The 23,996-nt window shown below is 49.2% G+C and overlaps 1 protein-coding gene across 6 annotated transcripts in view; it reads left to right on the top strand.

The window, feature by feature from the left end:
• Positions 1-23,996, top strand: part of TNRC18 (trinucleotide repeat containing 18) — a 56,233-nt gene that overhangs the window by 24,085 nt on the left and 8,152 nt on the right. For 2 of the 6 annotated variants that reach the window (XM_066197894.1, XM_066197888.1), the window contains 15 exons: positions 249-454; positions 652-798; positions 1,303-1,487; positions 2,258-2,681; positions 3,177-4,124; positions 4,771-4,946; positions 5,644-5,780; positions 6,256-6,384; positions 8,217-8,391; positions 9,422-9,782; positions 12,151-12,435; positions 19,470-19,709; positions 21,603-22,045; positions 22,872-23,036; positions 23,833-23,974. In XM_066197894.1, coding sequence (XP_066053991.1) covers positions 249-454; positions 652-798; positions 1,303-1,487; positions 2,258-2,681; positions 3,177-4,124; positions 4,771-4,946; positions 5,644-5,780; positions 6,256-6,384; positions 8,217-8,391; positions 9,422-9,782; positions 12,151-12,435; positions 19,470-19,709; positions 21,603-22,045; positions 22,872-23,036; positions 23,833-23,974 — 4,163 coding nt within the window. The remainder of the gene's footprint in view (positions 1-248; positions 455-651; positions 799-1,302; positions 1,488-2,257; positions 2,682-3,176; positions 4,125-4,770; positions 4,947-5,643; positions 5,781-6,255; positions 6,385-8,216; positions 8,392-9,421; positions 9,783-12,150; positions 12,436-19,469; positions 19,710-21,602; positions 22,046-22,871; positions 23,037-23,832; positions 23,975-23,996) is intronic. The other 4 variants (XM_066197891.1, XM_066197890.1, XM_066197892.1 and 1 more) reach the window with 4 other exon arrangements.

Here is a 23,996-nt window from a genome sequence, read left to right as displayed (position 1 = left end):
TGGGGTACATGGGGCTATAGGCAAATCCTAAGTCCTCAGCAGAGCAATCCTAATAGAGGGCTACAAATCCATGCCTGCTCCAAAGGGCTGGAGGGATGGAATGTTTTATTCTAGACATGACACCTCCATCACAGCTGTCCTTGAGTGACTGACCCTGATTTGCAGGTTCTGCAGGCTCATCCATACTCCTGGGCTCCTCCATCACTTGGACCATCTCTCACTCTCTCTCTTGCCTCCTCCATCCCCAGAGAAAGCAAGGAGCTGGCAGATTTTGCCCGAATACACCCCTCCAGCTGCGCCACAAACGGTTTGAACTCCAACCTCATGGTGACAGGAGGCCCAGCCCTGGCGGGCTCCGGGCGCTGGTCTGCAGACCCGGCTTCGCACTTGGCAGCCCACCCCTGGCTCCCCAGGACAGGGAGCCCCTCCATGTGGCTGGCTGGCCATCCCTATGGTGAGTGCCCTGGGACGGAGCAGTGCCCGCAGGGTGTTCACACCAATGAAATCCAGGGAAAAGTGTTGCTACAGCCCAGTGAGGCTGTTTGATGAACTCAGGGAAAAGGGAAACGTTTCGGAGCAGTAGATGACTTCCCGTGTGGGTGGGAGCTGTCTGCATCCCCTGAGTTGTGACCTTGGTGTTTTTTCTTCCAGGACTTGGTCACCCCTCCCTGCACCAGGGCATGACTCCAGGCTTCCCCCCTGCCATGGGGGGAGCGCTCCCTTCCGCCTACCAGTTTGCCAGAGACCCACAGTCAGGGCAGCTTGTTGTGATCCCCAGTGAGCACTTGCCCCATTTTGGTAAGGATGTGAGCTTGTTCCTGAGGACCGTTCTTTGACAGCTGTGGGGAAAACAGATTTTGAAGAGGGCCAGAGAGGAGCATACCTACCTGTGGGGACCAGCAGCTACAGCTGTAGGGTGGGTGTGAGCAGGTGTCTCGTTAGGTGTGTTTTGAGATGGAAGTGTAATCTTTAGCTGTGGCTCTTCATACCCTGCAGGACCCTGCAGAGTTTGAGTTTGTGGTTAGGAGAATCTATTCACAGGCTCAGGCATGGACAGTCAAACCAAGGGCTGGAGAGCAAAGCAAGTCCAATGGTCCTAGGGCACAGGGGTGGTGGGACTGGGGCTACAGAGGGGAACACAGCACGCTTTCCCCTCTGGATTCTGGTTTTATTTCTGCACAGCCCAGTGTTTGGCATCCCCTACACTCTGGGACTGTAGAAACCATTGCCCTGAGTGATCCTGAATCCTTTATCCATCCTTACCCTGCTGCCTCCCTGACTGCATCTCTGCTCATTCCACAGCAGAGCTGATAGACCGGGCACCCCCTCTGTGGCCCGCTATGTACCCCCCGACCAGGAGCTCCCTCCAGCACGCTCACCAGCTCCAGCTCCTCTCCCATCAGCAGCTGCTGCGGCAGCACGAGCTGTACATCCTGCAGCAGCAAGCAGCCCACGCCATGGAGCTGCAGAGGAGTGCCCAGCTCGTGGTATGTTCTCAAGAACTTCTTGCTTGGCCATGAAATGGGCCCAAAGTTGGAGTGTCCGGGGAGAAAATGCAGCTGTGCCTGTGTGGCAAGTGTGTCTCGAGGGTATGGATGCATTGAGTGATCCTGCCCTGGTCTCTGGGATGAGAAGCATTTGGTGTATTCTGCAGTTAAGAGTGGGTTTTGGAGGAGTTTGGTGTAGAGCCATTCAGCAGTGCACTCAGGAGAGCTCCCCAGCAGCAGCAGTGCGACCTAGATTCCTTCCCATGGGATGTCTCTGTATAGTTGAGTGATTTCCTCCCTGGTCACCTCCAAACAAACCTCCTGAGCAGCTCAGAGAAGCAGCTGCAGGACTTGCAGCAGTCACACTGGCTCCTGGAGAAAGCTCCCCTTCATGAAAAGGTTTTTGGAAGTCATGAGCTTTCATTTGGGTGTTTTACACCCATTCATTTTTCTAGTGGTCCTCTGGTTCTCAGCCTTCATTTTACATGTGGGCTTGCTAGGCTGGAGGCTTGGAAATAGAAATGGTTTGCTTTGGATGCATATGAAGGCTGAGGCATCCTTCTCACGATTCCTGGAGCTGGGAATTTGTAACAAAGCTGTTGTAGACCAATGTCACCCTCCGTCAGATTGGTCTTCAAATGATCTTGCACTGGGGGACATGGGTTTTATTCCACTGCGTATTTGATAAGACCTTGCTTTGGTCTTGCTTGGTGATAGGTCAGTGCCACCTTCCAGATGTTGTGCTGAGTTTTGCTCTGTTCTTGTCACAGGAGAGGTTGAAGGCAAACGAGCAGCGTGTGGATATGGAAGAAAAGGTGACAAAACGGAGCCTGGACAGTGCCAAATCAGGCCTTTCCTCCTCTGCCCCGGGACTGGTGCACCGAAAACCACCTGTGCCATCTCCCAGCGCCACCACGTCCTACAGCAAGGCTGTGAGTCCACCTCCCCTCTCTCCCAGGGCCTCACCCGTGTCTGTGCTCAAAGCTGAGGTGATCCAAAAGATGGAGGAGCCACCTTCGCAGCCAGCCTACTCCTACCCCGCCACCCCCAGCTCCCATCCTTCCAGCCCGCCCCCCGCCTCTCCACCCCCTGCCCCTGCCATCCCTCCAAAGGAAGAGGCGCCCGAGACCGTGGAGAAGAAAGACCTGGAGCTGGAAAAAGAGGCTGCTGGTCCATATCAGGCCTTGTTCCCAGGTAAGAGAGCCCTGCTTTGGCAGAGTCCCGTTGTGTTTGTGCCTGCCTCCCTTTTTCTCCTCGGCTCTTTCCTGCTTCTGTCCCTTCCCCTAGGGAAAGCCACATAGCTCCTCTAAAAGGCAAGGGAGAGGGAAGGAGCAGGGCTGGTGTGATGGACTGGGATTGATGCCTAGGTGCCTGGGGCTCTAGGTTCTCTTCTTCCCTTGGGCCGAGCCTGAGTTGGTTCTTCCAGGGCTGGAGTCCCAGTGGGAGAGGATGCAGGAGGCAGATTTCTCTCCAGTTCCATGAAGGTGCTGGAAAGGTGCAGAAGGGGCCTCTGGGGTGTTGCCTGTGGCAGCTTGGTCAGGAGAGAGGTGCCCAGAGCAGCTATTGCTTGGGAACAAGAAGAGACCCAAGATGATGGAAGCAAAGGGAATCAGCTCTATGCCTTAATGAGAGAGAAGGTGCTTTAGAGACCCAGCCATTACACAGTCTGTCACTTCTGATATCTTGCAGAGATTCCCCCTGGATACCCATTCCAGTCCCTGCCTCCCTCTTTTGGAAGACACTATCCCTACCTCCTGCAGCCCCCCGCAGCATCTGATGCGGATGGTCTGGCTCCTGACGTCCCGCTGCCTGCTGAAGGCTCTGAGCACATGGATCTTTCATCAGAGGTCAAGCCCATCCACCTGTCTCCGTCCAAAATCCTAGAGCCCATCCCAACAGCAGCGGAAGAGGAATCCTTGGAAGAGAGGGTGAAATCAGAGGTGCAGATGGAGGAAAGCCAAGAAAGCATCTGTGAGCAGGACATGGGGACTCTGAACATCACCACCTCAGCAGCCGTCCCAGTGCAGAATGTGGACAATTGCAATCTCCTCCTGCACCAAGGCGAAGCCCTGGGTGCTATGGAGCAGGACCAGGAAGACCTGCAGAGCTGCCCACCTCCTTACCAGGTTGTGGCCTGTCCTGCAGAAGCAGAGGCTGAGGCGGAGAGCGGGAGTGGGGCAGAAACCTGCTCCATGCACATGGACTATGACGGTTTGCTCGTGCATGCGGAGAGCGAGCCACCGGAGATGGACTTGACGCCCCAGCAGGAGGAGGCCTCTGTAGCCATGGACCTGCAGAGTGCTGATGTGCCCCGGGCGAGGGAGTTTCCCAGCCTGCCTCCTGAGGAGGGGGAGCAGGGGCCAGAGATCCCTTCCTACACCGAAGAGGCAATCACTTGCCAAATCCCAGATCTGGACATCAAGCCGGGTGACCCACTGGCCGGGATGAATGCTTTGGTGGCTGCTACAGAAATGCCTCAGGCTTGTTCCTTGTTGACTACCACCACTGTCACTCCACCCCAGATGAAGGTGGAGGTGTTAACTGACCAGACCCTGGAGCACTCCTTCCTGCAAGGGATCACTTTGCTGAGTGAAATTGCAGAGATGGAGCTGGAGAAACGGAAGCAAGAAATGCAAAGTAAGTTGTGAGTGAGGAGTCTGGTCAACTTGGGACCATATTGGGTCTCCCAGCTTATGATCCACGTGCTCTCCATGTGGGCAGAAGAGTAGAGTCACAGGTGGGATCTCTTGCAGTCTCAGCCAGGCAGCAAGGAGAGCATTGCTCTGAGTTGCAGGAGTGGCTGGTACTTGGGATGGGGTTGGAGCAGAGTTTTTGTTACAGCAGGCTGAGCTACGTGTGGCTTTTGTACTGCTCTCCCTTCCAAAGGCCCTCACCATGTCTAGACAGTTTGTGGTATGTGTAGCGGAAACGGAGCCCCAGTTGCTGAGAGCTGCCAGGGTAACACCCTTCTGGCAGGCACTGAGTCCACAGTCTGTTGGGGTTTGGCACCAGAGGCCCCAGTAGCTGCAGATGATGCTTTCCAAGAGCTTGGCAGGTCCTGAAAAGAATCTCACCTTCCAGTAACTTCCTGAGGTGAGAAGTGATGGGAACTGCCAGTTACACCATGACCGAGTACAACAGGAGATCTCAAGTGGGGGCCAAAGGTAGCTGGGGGGCTCCTTGAGCAGCCGTAGTCAAGAGAGAACCATCAGCCCCTCCTTAGCCTGTTGGAGAAGCAGTCTTGGAATGTGATCTTCTATAGCTTTTACTCTTTCCTTCCCAGCAGGTCCAGAGAGTTTCCCTGTCCGGCCAACGCTGGAGAGTTTGCTGGCTGCCAGCACCCACATGCTCATGGAAGTACTTTCCACCCCCTTTATGGAAAGTCTGAAAACCATCCGGCTGCCTCGAGAGCTGAATCCCAACAAAAAGTACAGCTGGATGCAGAAGAAAGATGAACCAGTAAGTAGCTCTTGGTGTGGCTGAGCCTGGAAAGCCCCAGTGCATCCACTCACAAAACTCACTGTCCCAGCCCCAGTTTGCGGGCTCATGCTGGCTTGTGCTGCCCTCTGCATCCAGCAGAATGAGCTGGTTGTTCCCTCTTGTCACATTCCTGGCTGCACAGGAGTCAGTGGGCTGGAATTTAGGTTCTTCCCTAGTTTGTGAATCAAGGTTCAGCAAGACCCTCAGCAGCCCTAGAAGTGGTGTTTTAATGTGAAACCAGAGGAACCTGTGTGTTACTGTTTTGACCAAAGAATAAATAAAAATAGTGGCAGGAAGGGTTTTTTCCTTGTTTATCTTTAATTTACTGGCTCTTCCCTGTGGAAGAGGCTGATGAATTATTTTGTACAAAGCAAGTAAGTATTCCAAGACAGGGTATATTGTGATCTATCTTTTTAAACAAGGTAAAAGAGCATTTTATCCTGCAGATTCTCTTCCAGGGTTGCAGTCCCTCAGAGCTGATGCATAAGCCCCAGAACATTTTTGCTTTGCTGGTTTTCTCGGGTACCACTCTGGGGCTGTTCAGGTGGGCAAGAGGTGTCTGCTCCCCTCTCAGCACAAAGAGCTTTCTGCCAGGCTGCACATCTTGGCCATTGCCAGGGCACCCAGTGTGCACCCCCTGAACGTGTCCTGACCCTGTCTTGCCTCCCCACCCCAGATGTACTCCATCAAATCGGCCATCGAGAACATGGACGCGATGGAGCTGGACTACAGGATGCGGCTGGCGGAGCTGCAGCGGCGCTACAAGGAGAAGCAGCGGGAGCTGGTGAAGCTGCAGCGCCGCAGGGACTCCGAGTAAGTCACAGGCTGCTCACCCAAGTCTTGGTCTTTTCCAGCTGGCCACTTTCACAGCCTCTCGACCCGGGAGAGGAAACTGCCCTCCATCCCTCCCTGCCTCCTCTCCTGTCCTCTCCTCCTGGTACATCCCGCCAGAGCTTTGCACAGCACACTCCTAGGCTATGTGACACGACAGCCTGGTAACTGGTGACTGCAGCTGGGAGACTGTGTTAGAGACAACCTTGGCTTCAGCAGCTCAGTTTAGCAGTTTGGTGGCAGGCGAAGGTTCTGGGTTGGCTCCCATTCTTGCTTGCTTTCTTTTAATTGTTTTCCGTTTGTTTTTTTTTTCTTTTTGGATTTATTTTCTTTATTTTTTCTCTGTTTGTTTTGCTTTTTGGTTGCAGAATTTGCTTTTTTATTTTGGTTTTTTTGGTTTTGGTTTTTTTCTTTTTTGTTGCCTTGGTTAACAGTGAAGCGTGTGGTTTTTTTAAAGGGAAAAGCATGACGAGAAAAGTAGAAGCTTGGCGAGAAGAGGCCCTGGAAGGCCCAGGAAGAGGAAACTTGGATCAAGCGCTCTGTCACCCATTAAGGAGAGAGGGAAGAGTGACAGCAAGAGTGGAAAGTAAGGCTGGAATTTGGGGAAGACGGGAACACGGCAGGGTTGCTGCGCCAGGGTCTGACTTGGGGAGAGCATCTCAGATGCAGCGGGGGCTCCTTGTGTTGGCAGGCCGGCCGCTGGCTGCAGCGGTGGAAGCGCGTGCCCTTAACGTGAGTGTGTTCTTACGGTGGGGATGCAGTGCCAGTGTCCTCCCTCCCCGCAGGTAGAGCACGTGTCTGGTGTTGGGTGCAGGTAGGACAGGTGGAGTTGAGCAGCTGTGAGGTGATGTGGCTGGCAGGGAGCTGTAGGTGAGGTTTTGGAGTTGGGGAGTGTGTCCTCGTGTGCTTTCAGGAGAGCAGGTGGCTGGAATCAGGTGCTGTAGAGCCAGTTGTGGGGATGTTGGCGTCAAAACTGGAAAGGACAGAGCTATTCCAGCTTATCTACTTTGTAGGACATTTCTGCTGTGTTTCTTCTGTCTTCCTCTCTGTTCCCTGAATCAGTGGGAGTTGGTTTTGCCTGACATCTCTCTTCCAAGCATCTGGATTATTCTCTACTTTTTTTCTCTTTTGCAAGTCCAGCTACTCTTGTTTGGATCTCACCACTGTTGGCCATCTACCCTACCACAGATGGCCTCTCCAGTGGGAAGGCATTTCCAAGCTGCCTCCCTGCCTGCTCCATAGTTTTGCAAATGTCCTTTTCAAAACTGCAAATCAGATTCAGGTGCCAGCTCCCACTGACCAGCGCTTCTAAAAATCTGTCCTCTTGGTGGCTCCGTGTTTTACTCTTCGTGTTTAGGTGGGTGGACAGGCTGAAGGCATCCAGAGGCAGCTGGAGATGTGCATGTGTGGGTGCGTGACGGTGTTGTGTGTCCGTGTCCCTGGATCACAGGAATGCTGGAGCAGGCTGCTCTGGGAGATGGAGGTGCACCCTCAGCCAGTGTCTGGGGCCTGAGGTGTTGGTTTAGGTGTCTGTGCAGGTCAGCAGAGAGGATGGAGGGAGAATGCCTGGAAGATGAGGAAGCTGCCCCGTGTCAGTGGCTTTGTGGTGGTGGTCTGACCAGCAGACTTGGTGTGAAGGTGGCAGCATAGAGAGCTTGAAATGGAAGTGAAATGGAAGCTTGGTAGGAATCTTGAGGTGTTGACTGATGATCCATCGGTTAGTTACTGGAGATGACTGGGGAGCCGGGAAAGATGTGCTTATAGTCTCACCTACTTTGTTTTTTATTTTATTTTCTTATTTATTTACCCTCTCCTTTCCCTCCAAATTCCAAAGCAAATCAAATGACCTAGATCACAAATGCCTTTCACAAGGGGCCAGACTTGGAGTCTGGAGTGAGCCAGTCCTTGCGGTGCCTTTGTCCCTCCCTGTCACCTCATGTGGCACTCCTTGCCACCTCCTGCTCATACCAAAGCAACCAAAGCAAGTGTCTGGTCAGTGAGGCACCTCCCTGGGCCTCAGGAGTCTCTGCACCTACAGAGTCCGTGGAAGTAGGAGTGGTAAAACATCTTAAGAGCCACCTCAGCTGTCAGTCCTTCTTGTTGCTGCCCTGTACCAAATCAGACACTTTTTGGTGGCTGTTATCAAAACACCAAGCACTTCCTTTTAGAGACCACCTTGCAGGTCTCTGATTTCAGGCACCCTCATCTGTCCTGGCAGCCAAGAGGGTGTACAAAGGGCTTCTTGGCTCTCCAGTTTGGTGGAAAACCTTGTCCAAACTGCTGTCACTTCACAGTAGACTTGGCTGCTGCTGAGGATCCCCACTGTCTTAGGAGGCATTTAACCTCACTTTTGAGCTTGGTGGGGATCACAGGGAGGAAAGCCCCCCCACCTTGACCCATCCTGTGCTTGGCTTGCAGACTGAGCAAGTCCTTGTTGCTCTCTGAAGACTCTGAGACTGGTGAGGGCATGAAGAAGAGGCACAAAGGGGCCCTCCCGGAGGAGGATGAGGATGTGGAGAGCAGCAGTGGCAAGATGAAAGGGAAGAACCCAAGCTGGGAAGAGCATGATGTGGCTCCCAGCTTCTCAAATGAGGTCAGTGCCCTTGGTGGGGAGCATGGAGCCATGGGCCAAAAGCCCATCCCTTTCCTGCTTTGCTGGTGTTGGCTTGACTCCTCATCTTTCAGTGTCTGCTTTCAGTTGACATGGGTTTAGATGCTCCTCAGGAGAGGATTGTGTGCAGTGGAGGAGCTAATGTTGGCTTACAGAGGTTGAACCTCTTTGGAAGGCAGCAGAGTCAACTGCCTTGGAGCCAGTCAGAGCGTTCAGTGCTGCACTGGCTCTGAATCCAGAGCAGGGCTTGTCTTACCCCTTTGCCTATTGAGAGAGCACAATGGACCTCCTGAAGCAAGGGAGGAATGGGAGCACAACTTTGCTGTTTCAAATGCGGGGTTTTCTTCAGCTACTATTGAGGCAATGAGATATTTACTGGAGCTTTAAGCTGCTGATGAAATCCAAAATGCATGCAGGCAAAGTACTGAGTTGGAGCTGCTGTTATCTAGCTGTAGCACATGTAAAATATATTTGCTTTTTCCAAGAAGCAAGAAAATACTGAAAAGGATGTAACAGCTCTGGCTTTAGTGCAGTGGTGCTGATGCTCATGCTGAGAGGTATTTGGGTTTTCTTGGCATCCCAGCCTCTGGAGCTGGTTGATTATGTGGAAATCCGCATTTATTTGGCTGGGTCTTGGGTAAAGAAGATTTTTAATCCTTGTGATTTAGAGAAAAGCTTGTAAAACCAACCCAAACATACCCTAAAAACCAGGTGGTAGAGAAAAAAGAACTCCAAAGTATGTTGTTCTGTGAACATTTTTCTTTTGGAAGAACATTCAGGTTTTCTAAGTTAATCTTGTAGTTTTGTAGTGCTCAGTAAAACTGTACTGTTTGCTGATGTCTTCCTCTTCTTCCCTAGAACCATGGTGGGTTATGGCAACTGGGGCTAAGTCTATCACCTTGAGGCTTTAGTAACTACATGCATGAGATGATTTGGAGGGCTAGTGAAATCCCTCAGGTCTGCCATGATATCTGCTCTATGTTCACCTTGTCTCTTCCTTTCACCTCGGCAGTTAAAGCTCAAAAAGAAGAAGGTGCCATCGGATCAGGAGCAGCTGGCCAGCAAGCTTGACAAGGCCCTGTCTCTCACCAAACAAGACAAGCTCAAATCCCCCTTCAAGTTTGCTGACAGCTCTGGGGGAAAGCTCAAAACCAGTGGAGGTGGCAGCAGGTACCTCCAAGCCCATGAGGCTCTACCAAGCAAGGAGGAGAAGAACCTGGCCAAGAACCTGGGCCTGTCACTGAAAACCTCCAAGGAAGGTAAAAACAAAGTGGCTGCCAAAATGAAGAAGATGGAGGTGGGGTTAAAAGTCAAAAATCAGCTCAAGGTTTCCCATTCACCAGCAATATCTGAAGTTAGCAGCTACTCCTATAGTAAGTAACCTCTTTTTTATCTCTTCTATCTGTAGGAGGGATTGTGGTGGGAGTTTCTGGCCTATTGAAAGGGATCTTACAGATGGGTCTGGTTTTGTTCATGAATTCTGACCTTCTCCTCCCAGTGACTGCTGCTGCATCTTTGGGGTCGGCATGGGCTCTCTGCCCATCTTGCCGTCCCAGGGGAAGCCACGATCAGTGTGTCTCTTCCTGACCTGTGTTGTATTCATCATCAGTGGGGAAAAACACTTAAAGAAGTTGACCCATGTTCTTGCTTTTGGTGGGAGTAGGCACTCTCCTTTTACCTGTCAGATGAGCAGGTGGAGCCTCTTCTTGAGGAGGTAGTTGACTTCTGAAGTCCTTGTTGAGTTCAGTGGGCTTGGCTTTAGGATTATGCCATGGAATCAGTTGGAAAGGAAAAGCCAGCCAGTGACACTGGTGTTCCTGAGCATCCTCCTGTCCTTCAGTGTCATGGCTTGCTTCCTGGCTGGCTGTGCTGAGCCTTCCCATTTGGCTCATCAGTTTTTGTCCCCATCCCACATCAGTGTGGTAATTGTTACTTCTGAACCCAGAGTGTGCCCCAGGTGAAGGTTCTAGCAACTGACCCCTGTTACAGAAGGAAAAATCTGAATTGCTGACAGTGTTGGGAAAACAGTAGAACCAAACATAGCAGAGTCTTTAACAGTTCAGGCAGACATTGGGGCAGAGTTTATGGTCTGAGACTGTTGTGTTATGGTCTCAGCTCACTTGCACACGCATCTTTCCCTTTGCTTGCAGCTATTTAAAGCCATGTTAAAACCTTTATGGGGTGTTTGTGTGCATAACAAATATATCTCTTGGTGCAACACTAGTTTAGAAATTTCACTAATGGGAAAGATGAGCTAGCGACTTTCCAGTGGAACAAATGTTTGGCATGAAATTAGCCATTTATGTAGCAAAATAGGAGTCATTGTGTCCACTGGACTTGAACACAGCCTTTGGCTTATTGTTGTACACACTACCCAGCAGTTCTGTTCTTGAGTGTGCTTTACTCCCAAAGACAGACACGTGTCTCCTGAACTGTGGGCTCTGGAGCTAATGGGAAGAGGAAGGATGGACTGTTGCTGGAGCTAATGCCTTGGCCTGTGGCAGAGGGAGCTTTTACAGTGCCTTCACACTTGGCACTGTGGTTTCATGAACGAAACCTCCCACCCAGCCCTAAGAGAGCTTCTGTCTGACCACTGTCCAGTGAGTCTCCTGGGGTAGGAGTGTTCCCCTTTGTCACTCAGGTCTCAGCTCAGGATTGTTGTGACTGAGGAAACAGCTCAGCTTTGGTGTTTCAGATGTGTGCAGGTTCAAGGGAAAGGTTTCAGCCTGTCATTTGGTCACTCAGGCGTGGTGAATTTGAGGAGGCAGGTCGAGCATATGGCAGCACCGCCCATGACTGGTGGGCTGCTCGTGTGGAGAAGGAGAAGTGGGACTGGTGCCAAGTCCTTCTGCCTCCTGACCTCAGGATTTTCTACCTGGAGTCCTGAAAACTTTGGGCATAGATCCAAAGGGTGAACTGAGCATCCTACTCCCACAAATTTTGAGAAAAATCGGGTGTCCAAAGTAATTTGCATGTTTGGGCTTTGAGCCTCTTAAACTTGCCATTCTTCTTGTCTTCCTCTCCACAAGCCAGTGGAGTTGGGGAGCGATGCCACGATGTCTGTAATGTTGTGGAGCTGAGGACACGTCCACAAACAGGGAAGTGACAATTTACACCCCCTTCTATCGCATCCAGGGGTACCATATGCTTTTTGTCCCTCTGATCAGATGCCAGAGGGGATGTCTGGATAACTTCTCACCGCCCACAAGGCTTAGCAGCTTTGTAAAGCCATGGTTCTCAGACCAAGGAGCGGCTTGGTCCCTGCTCCTTTGTGGCCGTGGAGCATGTGGGGCAGTGTGTTTGGAGTCAGACACTGGGAGTTAGGACATCCTGCCTTCTTGGCAGCTGGGCTTGCTCCAGCCACACGTGTTGAAAACCCTCAGCGAGAACTGGTTCATGTAGAAAAGGAGATTCAGGTCAAGAGTGTTGAATATCACCATAGCCAAGACAAATTCAGGTTGATGGTCCAGTTGTTGACAGTTCTGTGCCTTCAGTGGACATTTTCGTAGTGGAAATGTTAGCTTCATTTTTCTGCCGCCAAGCTAAACGCACTCCTTTTAAAGGAGGACAGGGAGGTGGAGAACGTCCGTTTGTGATGGAAAGAAGGAAATGTGAATTTCTGTGTCGGTTGAGCGCAAGGCTTATGATGGAGCACCTGGGCAGGGGTGGACAGTGGTGGCACCAAAATCCCCAAGCCCCCGTTCAGTGGTGTAACGCTCTTCCCACCCGCTTTGACCGCAGATACGGACTCGGAGGAGGAGGAGGAGGGATCCCTGAGGGACGAGTGGCCGGCGCAGCCCCCGTCCGCCGCCAAGCCGCGGCCGCCCGGGCTGTACGGCTCGACGGGCAGGAAGGGCGGCCGGGCGGCCGGCGGCCCCAGGGCGGCCCCGCGCAGCGCGGCCGTGGCCGGGCGGCCGCTGAGGCCCAAGGCGGCGGCGGGGCGGAAGCAGCCCTTCTGCCTGCTGCTGAGGGAGGCCGAGGCGGGATCTTCCTTCAGCGACTCCTCGGAGGACTCGTTCGATCAAGGTTATTAATTTATAGCGAATGCACCCCGTGCCGTGGCCGTGTGGGAGCGGGGCGGGGGCGAGGGGCCTGGCGGGCCGGGGTCAGCCATTTTGATGGTCGGAGCCAGGGCGGCCATCTTTGTCCTTGGCAGCGTAGCCTGCTTTATCACCCCAACGGTTATTTTTTTATCCTTTTTGTATCTGTATCGTTGTGATATTTTTTACTGGCTGGCTCTTTTAGAGCTTTTATATCGACTGGGTTTTAGTGTCCACCTCTCCCTGCTTTCCTGTTCCCTTCCTCCCTTCAGTTTTAATCTCACTTCCTTCCTTGCTGCCACCACCACCATTATATTATGATTATTACTGTTATTATTATTATTTTAATTATTATTATTTTATTTTTGGCAAGAGCCTTGTCGAAGTTTGAAAGGAGCTTTTTTAATTACTTTCCTTTTTTTCCTCCTTTCCCCCCTTCTTCCCCTCTTTTATTTTTTTCCCTCCTTTTTTCTTTTTCCCCTCTTGTTTCTTACCCCCCTTTTGTTTTTTCTTCCCTTTTTCCTTTTTCTTTTATTCCCCCCTCCCTTTTTTTTTTTTTTCTTTTTATTTTGTTACCGGGGTACTGTTGTGTGGCCGTGTGATTTGATGTTTGTACTGCGATTTGGTTTACCGAGCTTTATTAAACATACCGAGTTCATTTTTAACTAAACCTGTGTACCTTGTCTCTCTTGCTGTGTCTCTTATCAGGCGATTAGGTTGCCGCTTCACTCCATCCTGCTCTGCATCCCCCTCCTGCTCCCACTCCCCATCAGTAGAACTGGAATTAACCTAGTCTGGGGTACTCCCTATTATTCAAATATCCCTGCTGCCTTTTTCCAGATAAAGCCTAGGCTTCCCCCTTTCCCCCCAACCCCTTTAAGTTAATTTTTTTTTTTTTTTTGTTCATCCATTTTTGGTTTCATCTTTCTCAGTTTGTTTCCTGATAGACTCTCTCCAGGCAGGCACATAAAACATGGAGGCACTGACTCCTTGTTGCTGCTGCAGGAGCGTGCAGGGTGCAGCTAAAAAAGTTTCTTTTTATTTTTTTAAGACATAAACGTCAAGTTTTTGTGTCTATTTTTGGATGGTAGGGTTGTTTTTTTTTCAGATGCCCAGACATAACCCACGGTGCTCAAGGATGTGGCAATTACTGCATTAAATTTGACTCTGCAGTTTCCCTCCCTCACCCTCACCCCAATTTTTTTCTTGCAGCTTTTTTTTTTTTTTTTTTTGTCAGCCTGTCATTAGTTCTTCAGTGGGAAAAGAGATTACTTGAGACTTTTCCTCCAGAGACACAAGGGGTTTCTGTTTTAGAGCGCACTCATTAAATAATAATCATGGGGAAAGGTCATTTTAATGAGCCCTCAGCTCCCGAAAGAAAGTAGCTTGGCTGGGCTGAATGCAAAGCAAGAGCATCCCCAGTTGTTATCTAAGTTACATGACAGAGCTGGATGTAGCCCAGCAAAAGCCTTTTAGTGTTTTACACTGCTCAGGGCTGTTAATTGAAAAACAGGGCTGGATAGTTTGGCTTTTGTTTTGTTTTGTTTTGTTTTTTTGGTTTCTTTTCTTTTCTGAGTTTTTTTGATGTTAATTTCCTCCGTGCACCTGTTTGGTTTTTCTTCCCTCCAAACCCAACCTCCAAAGAAAGATAATTAAAGCTAAAAAAAAATAAAATTATCAAACATGGTAGAAAGATACAGAATGTTGATTTGGTTTGATGTGGCCCTGGACTGGACCCACCAGTGCATTTCAAAGAAAACCCAAAAGAGAAATATATGTGTCAAAAAAAAAAAAAAAAAAGAAGAATTGTTCTTTAGAGAACCCAGAAAGTTGTGGGGATAGTGGATTTTACGTAAGGCTGAGATTGCCACATTTCCATGAAGAGTCTGCGTTAACTTCCATTCTTCCCTTCCTTGTTCCTTCCTGCATCTTTTCTTTGTTTGTTTTGCTGCTGTTGGAAATTTTGAGGATATCAATCCCTTTTAGATGCCAAGTTCTTGAGGGGGGTTTTGGGTTTGTTTTTTGGTTTTGTTCCAGGTAAGCAGAGAGGTAACTTGTGCCTTTGACTATTTTTCAAGTAACCTGTCTGCTGTATTAGAAAAAATAAATGAAAATTCCCAGTTTTATGGGATAAAATCTGGGGAGGGGAGGGGGTATGGGAGGAGGTTGGAGAATCTGGAACAAATGGGGAAATGTATTGTAAATCCCACTGGGGTGTCATTTAATGGTGGGGAAACCAAAGATGCAAAACCCCCTGGGGTGGGAGGTGGGTACAGAGAGGGAGGCGGGAAGGGATTATTGGTTACAATTTGGGTTTTTTTTCCCTGCAAATGATTTTTTTTTTTTTTTTGTCAGAAGCATTTCTTGAAGGGATATTTGGGTAATAGGGTTTCTAATGGCTTTCCCTGAATACTAAACCGATTAATAACCTCAGCTTTTCTAGAAGTGCTCGCTTTCTCCTTGCAGCTGCTTGACCAACCCTTTCACCCCTGCCCCTATCCATGATGCTTTGAATGTCTGTGTCGGTCTCTTGCATTTGCTCTCACGCTGCACTAAAGAAGCAAAGTGGTTGGCTGGTTGTAGGGCAGACACTTCTCAGCGAGGGTCACTAGCCATGAACCTGAACCTTGACCATTGTTATGTAGGTAGGCAAAATAACTTTTCTTTATGTCATCTGTCAGCCTCAGACGTTTCGATGTTGCCTCCATGAATAATGACACGTAGCTCTTTGCATTCTCTTGGTTATTTTAATTTTGAAAATGACTGCTGTCCGCTTTCAACTTTCCTCTGTCCATGAAGAGTCTCATGTGGAAGGTTTGCACTTGTGTGTGTGTGTGTTTGAGGACTCCAGAAATGCTTTGCTTTTTGCAGAAATACTTTTGGAGAACCCCTTAGCCTAGCCAGGGCAAGGATTTGCAGATGAGTCCTGGATGCAAACCTTAAAGGTTTCTGGGCCATGATGCAGAAATGTCCCCATGTCAGGGATATTGCCTGGCCCTGACCCTGCAGTATCTGTGTCAAAGGTGGGATTAGCTGCAGGAAGACCTGTTTTCTGTCATTTGGTTTGACACAGATTGTGTGGGGGGACACTCTGCTTTCTTACAGGCCAAACATCACGTTGCCATTCTGATAAGAGGCAAAGCTTGTGGTTTTTAATCCAGTGACCTTGGAGAGGAAACTGCTAATGTGGGCTAAAACCCACCAGGATAGGTAATTCCTTGAGCTTTCTGAAACCAAAGACCAATAAGTCTTCCTCCTCCGTAATCTCTTTTTCTTAAGAATTTAGTACCTTCTTCTCTGTTCTCTTTCTCCTGACTTAGAGGATGATTTTACCCAAATTTAAAAAAAAAAAAAAAAAAAAAGCAGTGAGGGGTAACCAGTTGTCTACACATTCCCATGTGATAGTTGTAATATTTTTTAATTTTTCACAAGCACTTCTGGAGTCAGCAGCACAGCACATGGAGGGGAAAAATCTTCCAATGATGAGAATGGCTTATTTGGAAAAAAAACAAACAAAACAGGTACAGTCTTAAATTGGACATTCAAAAATGAGTAATCTCCAGAATTCGGACAGATCGCAGAAATCAGATGTTAATGACCCAGTAGCTGTCTAAAGTCTGCCTGTACTTAGCCTGCTTTGTATGCTGTAGGCCTGCTTGGTGTTATGAGAAAATCATGCTGTTTATTTTTACAATGTGAAATGACTGTTTTAAGTGTGTGTTTTTGCTCCCTCCCTTCCCCAGCCTTTCCTCTTCACACCCCCCTCAACCTGTCTTGTTACATACATCAGTCTCTTAAAACCAAACTGCTTAACCAATTTCTGTTCATCATTAACAAATCTTCATTTACTGCTCTCCTACAGTAAAATACCATGGCAGCTTAGCTGTTAAAAGCAATGAGAAAACTTAGTATTTTTAACTGGGTTTGGGTTTTAAATCAGTGCAGGTAAAAAATTAAAATAATCTTTGGCTCCAGTTTATCTGGCATCAGTAGCATTTAAATATGAATGTATTGTTTGTTTTGGCTGTGGAGTTGTATGTACACGTGTGGTTGTGTGTGTGGGTATATACACACATATACATGCTCTTAAAAATGTCAATTAGAAAAGATATTTTTAACTTTGAGCATTTTTTTCCTTTACCCTCTCTCCACGTTAACAGAATTACCATTGAAGGAAAAAAAAGGATTTTTTTTTAAATGTCTTTCCCTGTTGCTAGCTAAAAGTCACCTTTTCAGGACAAAAAAAAAATATTCTGAGGCTTCAATTGTGTAAAGGCATCTGTGCATAGTTAATTTTAAACCCACACACAGTTTGGGTACAGTAGGAGTAAAACTCCTGCTTCCTATTAAATACAAGCTCCAGTCTCCAAGGAGCCGTACAGATGGACAGAGCCACCAGCAGCTTAACTTGCCACCATGGCCAGAAGTCTGGGGACTTACTTTAGAAGCATGTGGGCTTGGAGCAGAGCCCCAAATGTCCTCTTTTGGCTTCATTTGTTACTTTTTGTCCCTTGGAAAATCAGAAAGAAGAGGAGCAGGGATTGTGTTGTGCATGTGGAGAGTGGGGTTAGCAAGATGTGTCCTCGCCATGAGAGGTGGAGGAGGATAGATCTGTGCTGTGAATGTGTTAAAATGGGGTTATTTTCAGGCTGGAAATTGTATCTCCTGCAGATAAAAATATAAGTGTTGTGGTAAAAATGCTGACAGCGGACTGTCTTCAGTTGTCTTTCTGTAGTGTGACGCCATGTATGAGCAGCAGGTTAGAATAACCACCTGGCACCTCATTGTATTGTGTATTTTCTGTGGCCTGAGGAACAGCCACTGCCGTCCAGGCTTTTCAATCTGTTTTACCTGAGTGCCTCTGAAATACTGGAGCTGCTGGGTCCCCTTTTGCCCTTGCACATGCAGCATGTAAGTGCTGAAGGAGTGGTGCTGCTGGGCAGTCAATGTGGCTGAGCCAGTGGGGCTGGACTGGTCATGGAGGGATTTTCCTGCAAACTTCCCCCTTTTTTTTTCTGCCCCGTTTTCCTCCCCAGCTCCTCACTGAGCCACTCTCAGGTGTGGCATGAGGGGCTGTAAATGCTGATTTTTTTTTTCATTTTTTCCCCCTTTTTTTGCTGAAAATCGCTGAATTTCAGGGCTAGAGGGGATGGATGGAGAAGGTCACACTACCCGACAGGGTGTCACTGAACTCAGCACGGTTTTGCTGCTTTTCAGGCAAGTGGTTTTCATGTCTCAGAATAAAGTTCATCTGGATTTGTTTTCTTTTTGGCAAAATGTGATATAAAAACTGGAGTTGTGCCCTGTTTTCTGGTAGGGGAAGGAATCTGATCCCAATTTGCTGTGGATTTTTGTTTTTCTTGCATGTGGTTTTTATGCAGCGAGTGAACAGGGCTGTGGATTTCTTGGTATTGACTGTAGGTTTAGTAGAATTTTTATATCACAAGGAACCAGTCTGAGCAACTGAAATGGGGAAGGAATTTTTATGCAGTTAAAAATTAGTATTCAGTGACTATCAGATCTATGCTACAGAGATAAACCATCCATGTTAAAAAAAAAAAGAAAGCTGCCAGTTACCTCAGTTGATAAAATACAAGGATGAGAACATTGTTTTCTGATATTCATGTTCTTTCTAATGTCATGGAAAAATAACACTTTTGTTATTGTTTTTTTTTTTTTTTTTCTGAGCAACCAAGTGTTGAGGATGTTTTTATCTATCCCAGAGGGCATATGTGAAAAGAAAAGGATTTTCATGTTCATTCCAGCTCATTTTGAAGGGATCTGGTTTCTCATTTGGCTGGATTTCAGACACAAGGATAGTGGCTGGTAGGAGCTTGGGAGTGGGCTCAGAACAGGGCTCCTGCTAGTGGTGGAAATTTTCCAGCAGCCTCAATGATCCTCCTTAAGCCCTCAATTTCAAGAGAAATGAGATATCTTTTCCAGACCCACTTTTTGCCGTCAAATATATATATTTTTATAGATCTGTGTGCTCATATATGTGTGTGTATAAGTGTGTGTGTGTGTGTGTGTGTGTGTGTGTGTGTGTGTGGTATATGTGCATTTGTGAAGTGGCTTGCTCATCAGCACTCACTGGATGAGATGCTGTTAAAATTAATTGTCTCTGAGCTGCTGACAGACTCTTGGGAAGTGCTGTAGGGAGGGAGAGGTGCCACTCTCTGAGCATCTACCCCCAAATACCTGATGTGTACACACCCTAGAGGAAACCCTCAGCCCACTGCTCTGCAGGTGTCAGCTGAGGCAGGCAGTGAGGCTGATTTCTTTGCCAGAATTAGATTTTGGCTGTGGGCAGCTCTTCCTGCCTGTGATGTGCCAGGCTTCCCTATCCTGAGCTGTAGAGAGGGAGATGAAAGGCACGGAGAGAGTTCTGAGGCAGAGGGTTCAAACACTGCTCCTTGTCTCTAGCACTACCTACACTTTCCTCCCTTATGCATTCCAAATCCATTGCTTTCGAATTATTATTTCTCCTCCCTCTCTTTGCATTTTTGCTTCCTGCCCCTTCTCCTCCCTGTGTCCTCCTTGCCTCCTGCCGTGGCACAGGCTGCTCTCTGGTATTCCCCTTCCATGCTGATCTCTGGTTCTGATTACACTAATGGATTTCGTTATGGAGGAAGTGTTGGTGGGTGGGAGGGGAATCCCACAGCTCCCAGGTTGGGATTTTCAAAGGAATTAAGCTTTTAATTCCTCCTGAAAGCTGTAGGGAAGGGGTGTCTGGCATCCTTTTCAAATCTGCCAACACCCTGCTCTCCCCTCCCTTGCCCTGAGTGGGTCGTCTTTGTATTGCTGTGTCCTTCCAGGGTGGTGGCAGGCAGGGTGACACCGGCTCTGTGGCTGCAAGGACATGTGTGTGCCCATGGCCGGCATCCTGTGGCTCAGTCCTGGGTGGCTCAGTGCCACTTAGGTGGGCACAGAGCAGCAGGAGAGTTGCGGTTCGGGTTGGGAATGTGGCCGGTGCACAACTCCATGAGGTTTGTAACGGGCTCCCTGTTTTCTGCGTGCCAGATTCCAGCTCAGAGGAGGAGGAGGATGATGACGAGGAGGAAGAGGAGGAAGCAGAGGACTATGGCACGGATGGCACAGACAGGCTGTCGTCACCTGCCCTGGATGAGAGTGGCCTGGGCCTTCTGGCCAGGTTTGCTGCCAGTGCAATGCCCAGCCCCATCGTTCCCCCTCCGCTTTCCATCATCCAGCTGGAGGCCAAGCAGAAGGCCAAGAAGAAGGAGGAGAGGCAGAGCCTGATGGGTGAGTTCTGTGGTGGGGGGTGCTGGTGAGTTTGGGAGGTCCCAGCTGTGCTGCAAGAGAGCAGGTTGTATACCCAGACACTGAACTGCCCTTTCTTTGCTTTGGCTGCTTGGTCCTGATGCTGAAGGTGGAGAAAGTGACCTGAGAGGAAAACAAAAACCAAGTCACGGACATGCTGCAGCCATGGCTTCCCTAGGGACAGCTGTGGCTTTGTCAAAGTTTCCTCTATTCCTTCTTGGCAAATTCTCAACAAGACATGCTGCAACAGCAGTCAGTGGGATGCTGCATCTGACAGAGTGCAGAAGGCAGTGAAGTGCTGTTAAATTTTAGGGAAGGAAGCATGTGCTAAATGCAGGTGATCTTGGATACCCTAGGGAAGCACGGACACCCAAGCAGAGGAAAAGCTCTTTCCATCAGCCCGTCCCATCAGCTTCCTTACAGAAACCAGCCAGTGAGACTTGAAACAAGCGTTCCTTCCTCCGCTCGTGTGTTCGCAGTGCCAGAATCTGGGTTTCTGCCCTGCCTCTTTTTCAGTGTGCTGGGAGTTTCATTTCTTCCCTTCCCCATGCCCTGCTGCACCAGTGCCCATTGGTGACATTGTTCCTGGTTAGACAGATCTATATGGGTTCCATTTATAAATTCTCTATTAATATTTATTAAGTGATAATGGAATATATACCATGCCTCAGAATGGAAAATGATGTCCTTCTCAGGAGCCTGGCTTGTTTTAGCACTGTTTCCATGCTATATTAGGCTTTTGCCAACTTGTTCCAACAGCCTCTGCTAAGAATTTATTGTCTTGTAACCTGCCCTCCTTGAAACTGGAAGCATCTAGAAATTACCTCATGCAGTACTGAGAGAGGAGGAGGAGTGTTTTAGTTTCCAATGGGTTTTTCATTTTGAGACTTGCCAGCTTTGTTTTTGACAATCTGGCTCTTTTTCTCTTCATTCTGGGGCTGTCTCAGGGGAGGAGGGTTGGGTAGATGAGAGCAGTTTCCTGCAGACTGAATTTACCCAGGAAAGTGAGTGTATTGGAGAGAAGGACCAAGAAAAGATGCTTTCCTGGCTTGTGCCTTGTACATTTTCATTTTCTGATGTGAATGTTTTTTGTCTACCTCCTGCCCGTGTTGGTGGGTATGTAAGTGCTGCCTCAGTTTCTCTTCTGCCCCTGGAAACACGATCTTGCTTTCCTTTATCAGGTTCAGGGGAACACAGTGAAGGTGGGGAACATCTTGGCATTACTACAGTATTTCAGGCCTCTGGGTACTGCTGTGCCTGTGCTAAGCAGAGGCCAGTGTGAGGGGAATTCCATTTGCCACAGACAAAAGATCATTTACCTCTCTTGACTTTAAGGCAACTACTTGAGCCAGTAAAAAAGATCTGTGGTTGTCTGTTGGCCAGTGGGAAAAAATGAGCTTGAAATATGGGTTTATTTCATTTGTTAAAAGACATTGTTCTTCTGAAACAAAGGTGAAACTGGAGAGGGCTCCCACCAGGAGAGAAGGAGGGATCAGCTTATGGGGTTTATGCTTGATTTCGGCTGAGCAGCTCCTTTTTGAGAAGGGGCACGTTACAGTATCTTTTCAGAGCTTCCATGCAGCGTTTTGCTTGTGGGAGAAGGGAAAAAATGGTGGCAGGGAACACACTGAACCACACTGCCTGAATGATTGGGCTCTGGTTTGGAGCAGGGCAGGCTTCTTTCCAGGGAATTTCCACAGTGTCTTATGGCTCAGAAATGGAGGTCTGAGGGATGTGGGGATTGGAAAGGAGAAGAAGCAAGAACTCTGTTGAGCAGGCACAGCATCTCCCATGGAGCCCAGAAGTTTCCAGCAGGATGTGTCCCCTCTTGGCTCGGCCAGGGCCTTGACTGATGGTTAAATCCTTTGCACCTAGGGACAGAGTTTGAATACACTGACTCGGAGAGCGAGATCAAGATCAGGAAGAAGTCTCCTTCAGGGCTGCTGCGTGGGAAGAAGGGGCCACTGGAGTCCAGCAGCATCCCGCCAAGCCAGGCCCCCAGCAGCCTTGACTCCGGATCTGGGAGCGCTGACAAGACCAAGCTGGGGTCTGAGAAAGGCCGCAAGCTGAAGAAATTTAAATCCCCTAAAGACTTGAGCTTTGAGTTTGGGCTGGAGGCCAGCGATGATGACCTGTGGAACCGACGCCGCAGCGAGCGGATCTTCCTCCACGACGCCACCACGTCCTCGGCCATGCTGACATCCACGGCGCCTGCCAGCTCCACCCCTGTCTCCAAACCCGGGCGCTGTGGCAAGGGGGCCCCCATGAGCCCCAAAAAGGAGGGCAGCAAGGGGAAGGAGAGGAAGGAGCTAAGCAAGGTGAGGAATGTGCTGGCCAGGTTGCTGTTGGGATGCTTGGGAGCTGAGGGTGAGGGGGTGGGCAGTTAACTGCACTAAGGCACAGGAGAGTTGAGTCCTGTCTCAGCAGTTGTTTGGCTGCCCCTTGTCACCCCTGTCAGCTCCATGTACACCCAGAGGTTCTGTCAGACTTGGATCTGACTTGCAGGGAGTAAAAGCCTGTCATGTTTGAATGGGGCTGGTTACTTCTGTCACCCTCCATGTCCCAAATCCATTCTATTTGGGTGGCCAGAGTCAATGATCCTGCATTAAAACAGATCCTGTGAAATCTCTCTCCCACTCTCTGCGTGAGCTTGTCCTCTTGCTGACCTGTGGCCCCCAGACTGGCCTCTAAGGCTCTTCATCTTTTATATGGTGGCTTCTGAGGTCTGTCCCTGGCTGGGGGTGACAGTGGTCTCTGGGTTACTGCCTTTTCATCTAAGCTGAATGCTTGGCTTTCTCTGGCTCCAGTTCAGTTCATGGCAGTGTTGTGGAAGAACACTAATGGGGAGAGTTAGGCAAGTTAGTTGTGACATGAGGCCGACTGGGATCTTCTTGGAGCTCTTTGGAGGAAGATTAGATGGGCAGGAACTGTTCTCCAGGGTTATGAAAAACTCTTCCCAAAATGTGTGAAGCCAGAAAGCAGAGCTGGGAGATGCAGGATGTGATGTGGGCAGTGAACTAACTGCTGGCTGAACGTAATCCTACCTGTGCATAGCCTGCCTTGCTCCACCTTTTCACTCTCCTTGGACCCAGATCTTTACCAATCTTCTCTTTATTGATGGAAGTGTTTTGTTTTTATTTTTAGCAGCGGAAGAAGGGTAAAGAAACACCCTGCTGCTCCTCTTCCTCATCCATGTCTCCTCCTGGCATCCCCAGCTCCCCCTCTGATGTTCGGGTCAGCCTGGCAAGTGCCCTGGGCTCCACCAAGAAGAGCAAAGCTAAGGTGAAAGCCAAGGAGGTGAAAAAAGAGGTGAGGGGCTGGTTCTAGTGTGGCTGGACTGGAGGGTGGCTGGCAGAGCCCTACTGTGTTCTGGACTGTTGCGGTGTGAGGGAGGGAAAACAGAGGTGCAGGTTTTGCTGGGTGTGCTAAAGGCAGAGGGCTGGTTTGAAAAGCCTAAAATCCAAGGAAGACTCTCAGATAGTACCTGCTGCTACCATCTGGTGTTCATTTGCCTTCATCCCCCAAATTTGTGAGCAGGTAGGATTTTCTCTAAGGCTGCCGTGGGGCAGAGGGAGAGCTTGCATAGACAGCAAGACCAAGGAGATGGTGATGGAGTAGCCTTGCTCAGCATTTGGTCATGGCTGGTTCCTGCTCCACTGCTGTAGCCTGTCATCCCTCATAACACACATTGCTGTTTTCTCACATCATTTCTGTGTGATGCTTGTGGTCTGCATGTAACGGCAAGGAACAGTTCATGGAGATTGGAGAAGAAATAGGAGCAGTGCCCGGTGCCTATTCAGTGAAGACAGAGGCTCAGGAGCACTGTGGTGAATGTGGAGCAAAACTACAGCTCCACAGCATCTCTCCCAACCTCCAAGAGTGAGGATGTGGGGAATAGCTTTTGGTCAACTGCTGGTGATGCTTGGGGATAAAGGCAGCAAAAGGTTTGGGTACACCCATTTAACTGTTTGTGAGATGAACATTCCTGAGGATGGAGACAGGTTTGTCCCGATACTCTCAGGTTATATTTTGTTGGAGGAAGGTGAGATGGGATCAGACTGTTTCCTATGGTGATCCAGCTGATGTGCTACTTGCTCTCCTGCAGAACCGAGGGAAGGGAGGAGCTGTCAGCAAGCTCATGGAGAGCATGGCAGCAGAGGAAGATTTTGAACCCAACCAAGACAGCAGCTTCTCAGAGGATGAGAACATCCCATTGAGCATGCTGGTTGAGAGGCCACCCACACCAGGTAAGGGCAGGATTTTACAGGT

The sequence above is a fragment of the Chamaea fasciata genome, unplaced genomic scaffold (assembly GCF_029207755.1).
Source record: "Chamaea fasciata isolate MVZ Bird 193981 ecotype frontalis unplaced genomic scaffold, bChaFas1.0.hap1 SCAF_16, whole genome shotgun sequence".
NCBI lineage: Eukaryota > Metazoa > Chordata > Aves > Passeriformes > Sylviidae > Chamaea > Chamaea fasciata.
Note: the sequence above shows the minus strand (reverse complement) of the source record. Positions and strands in the feature narration are given on the sequence as shown.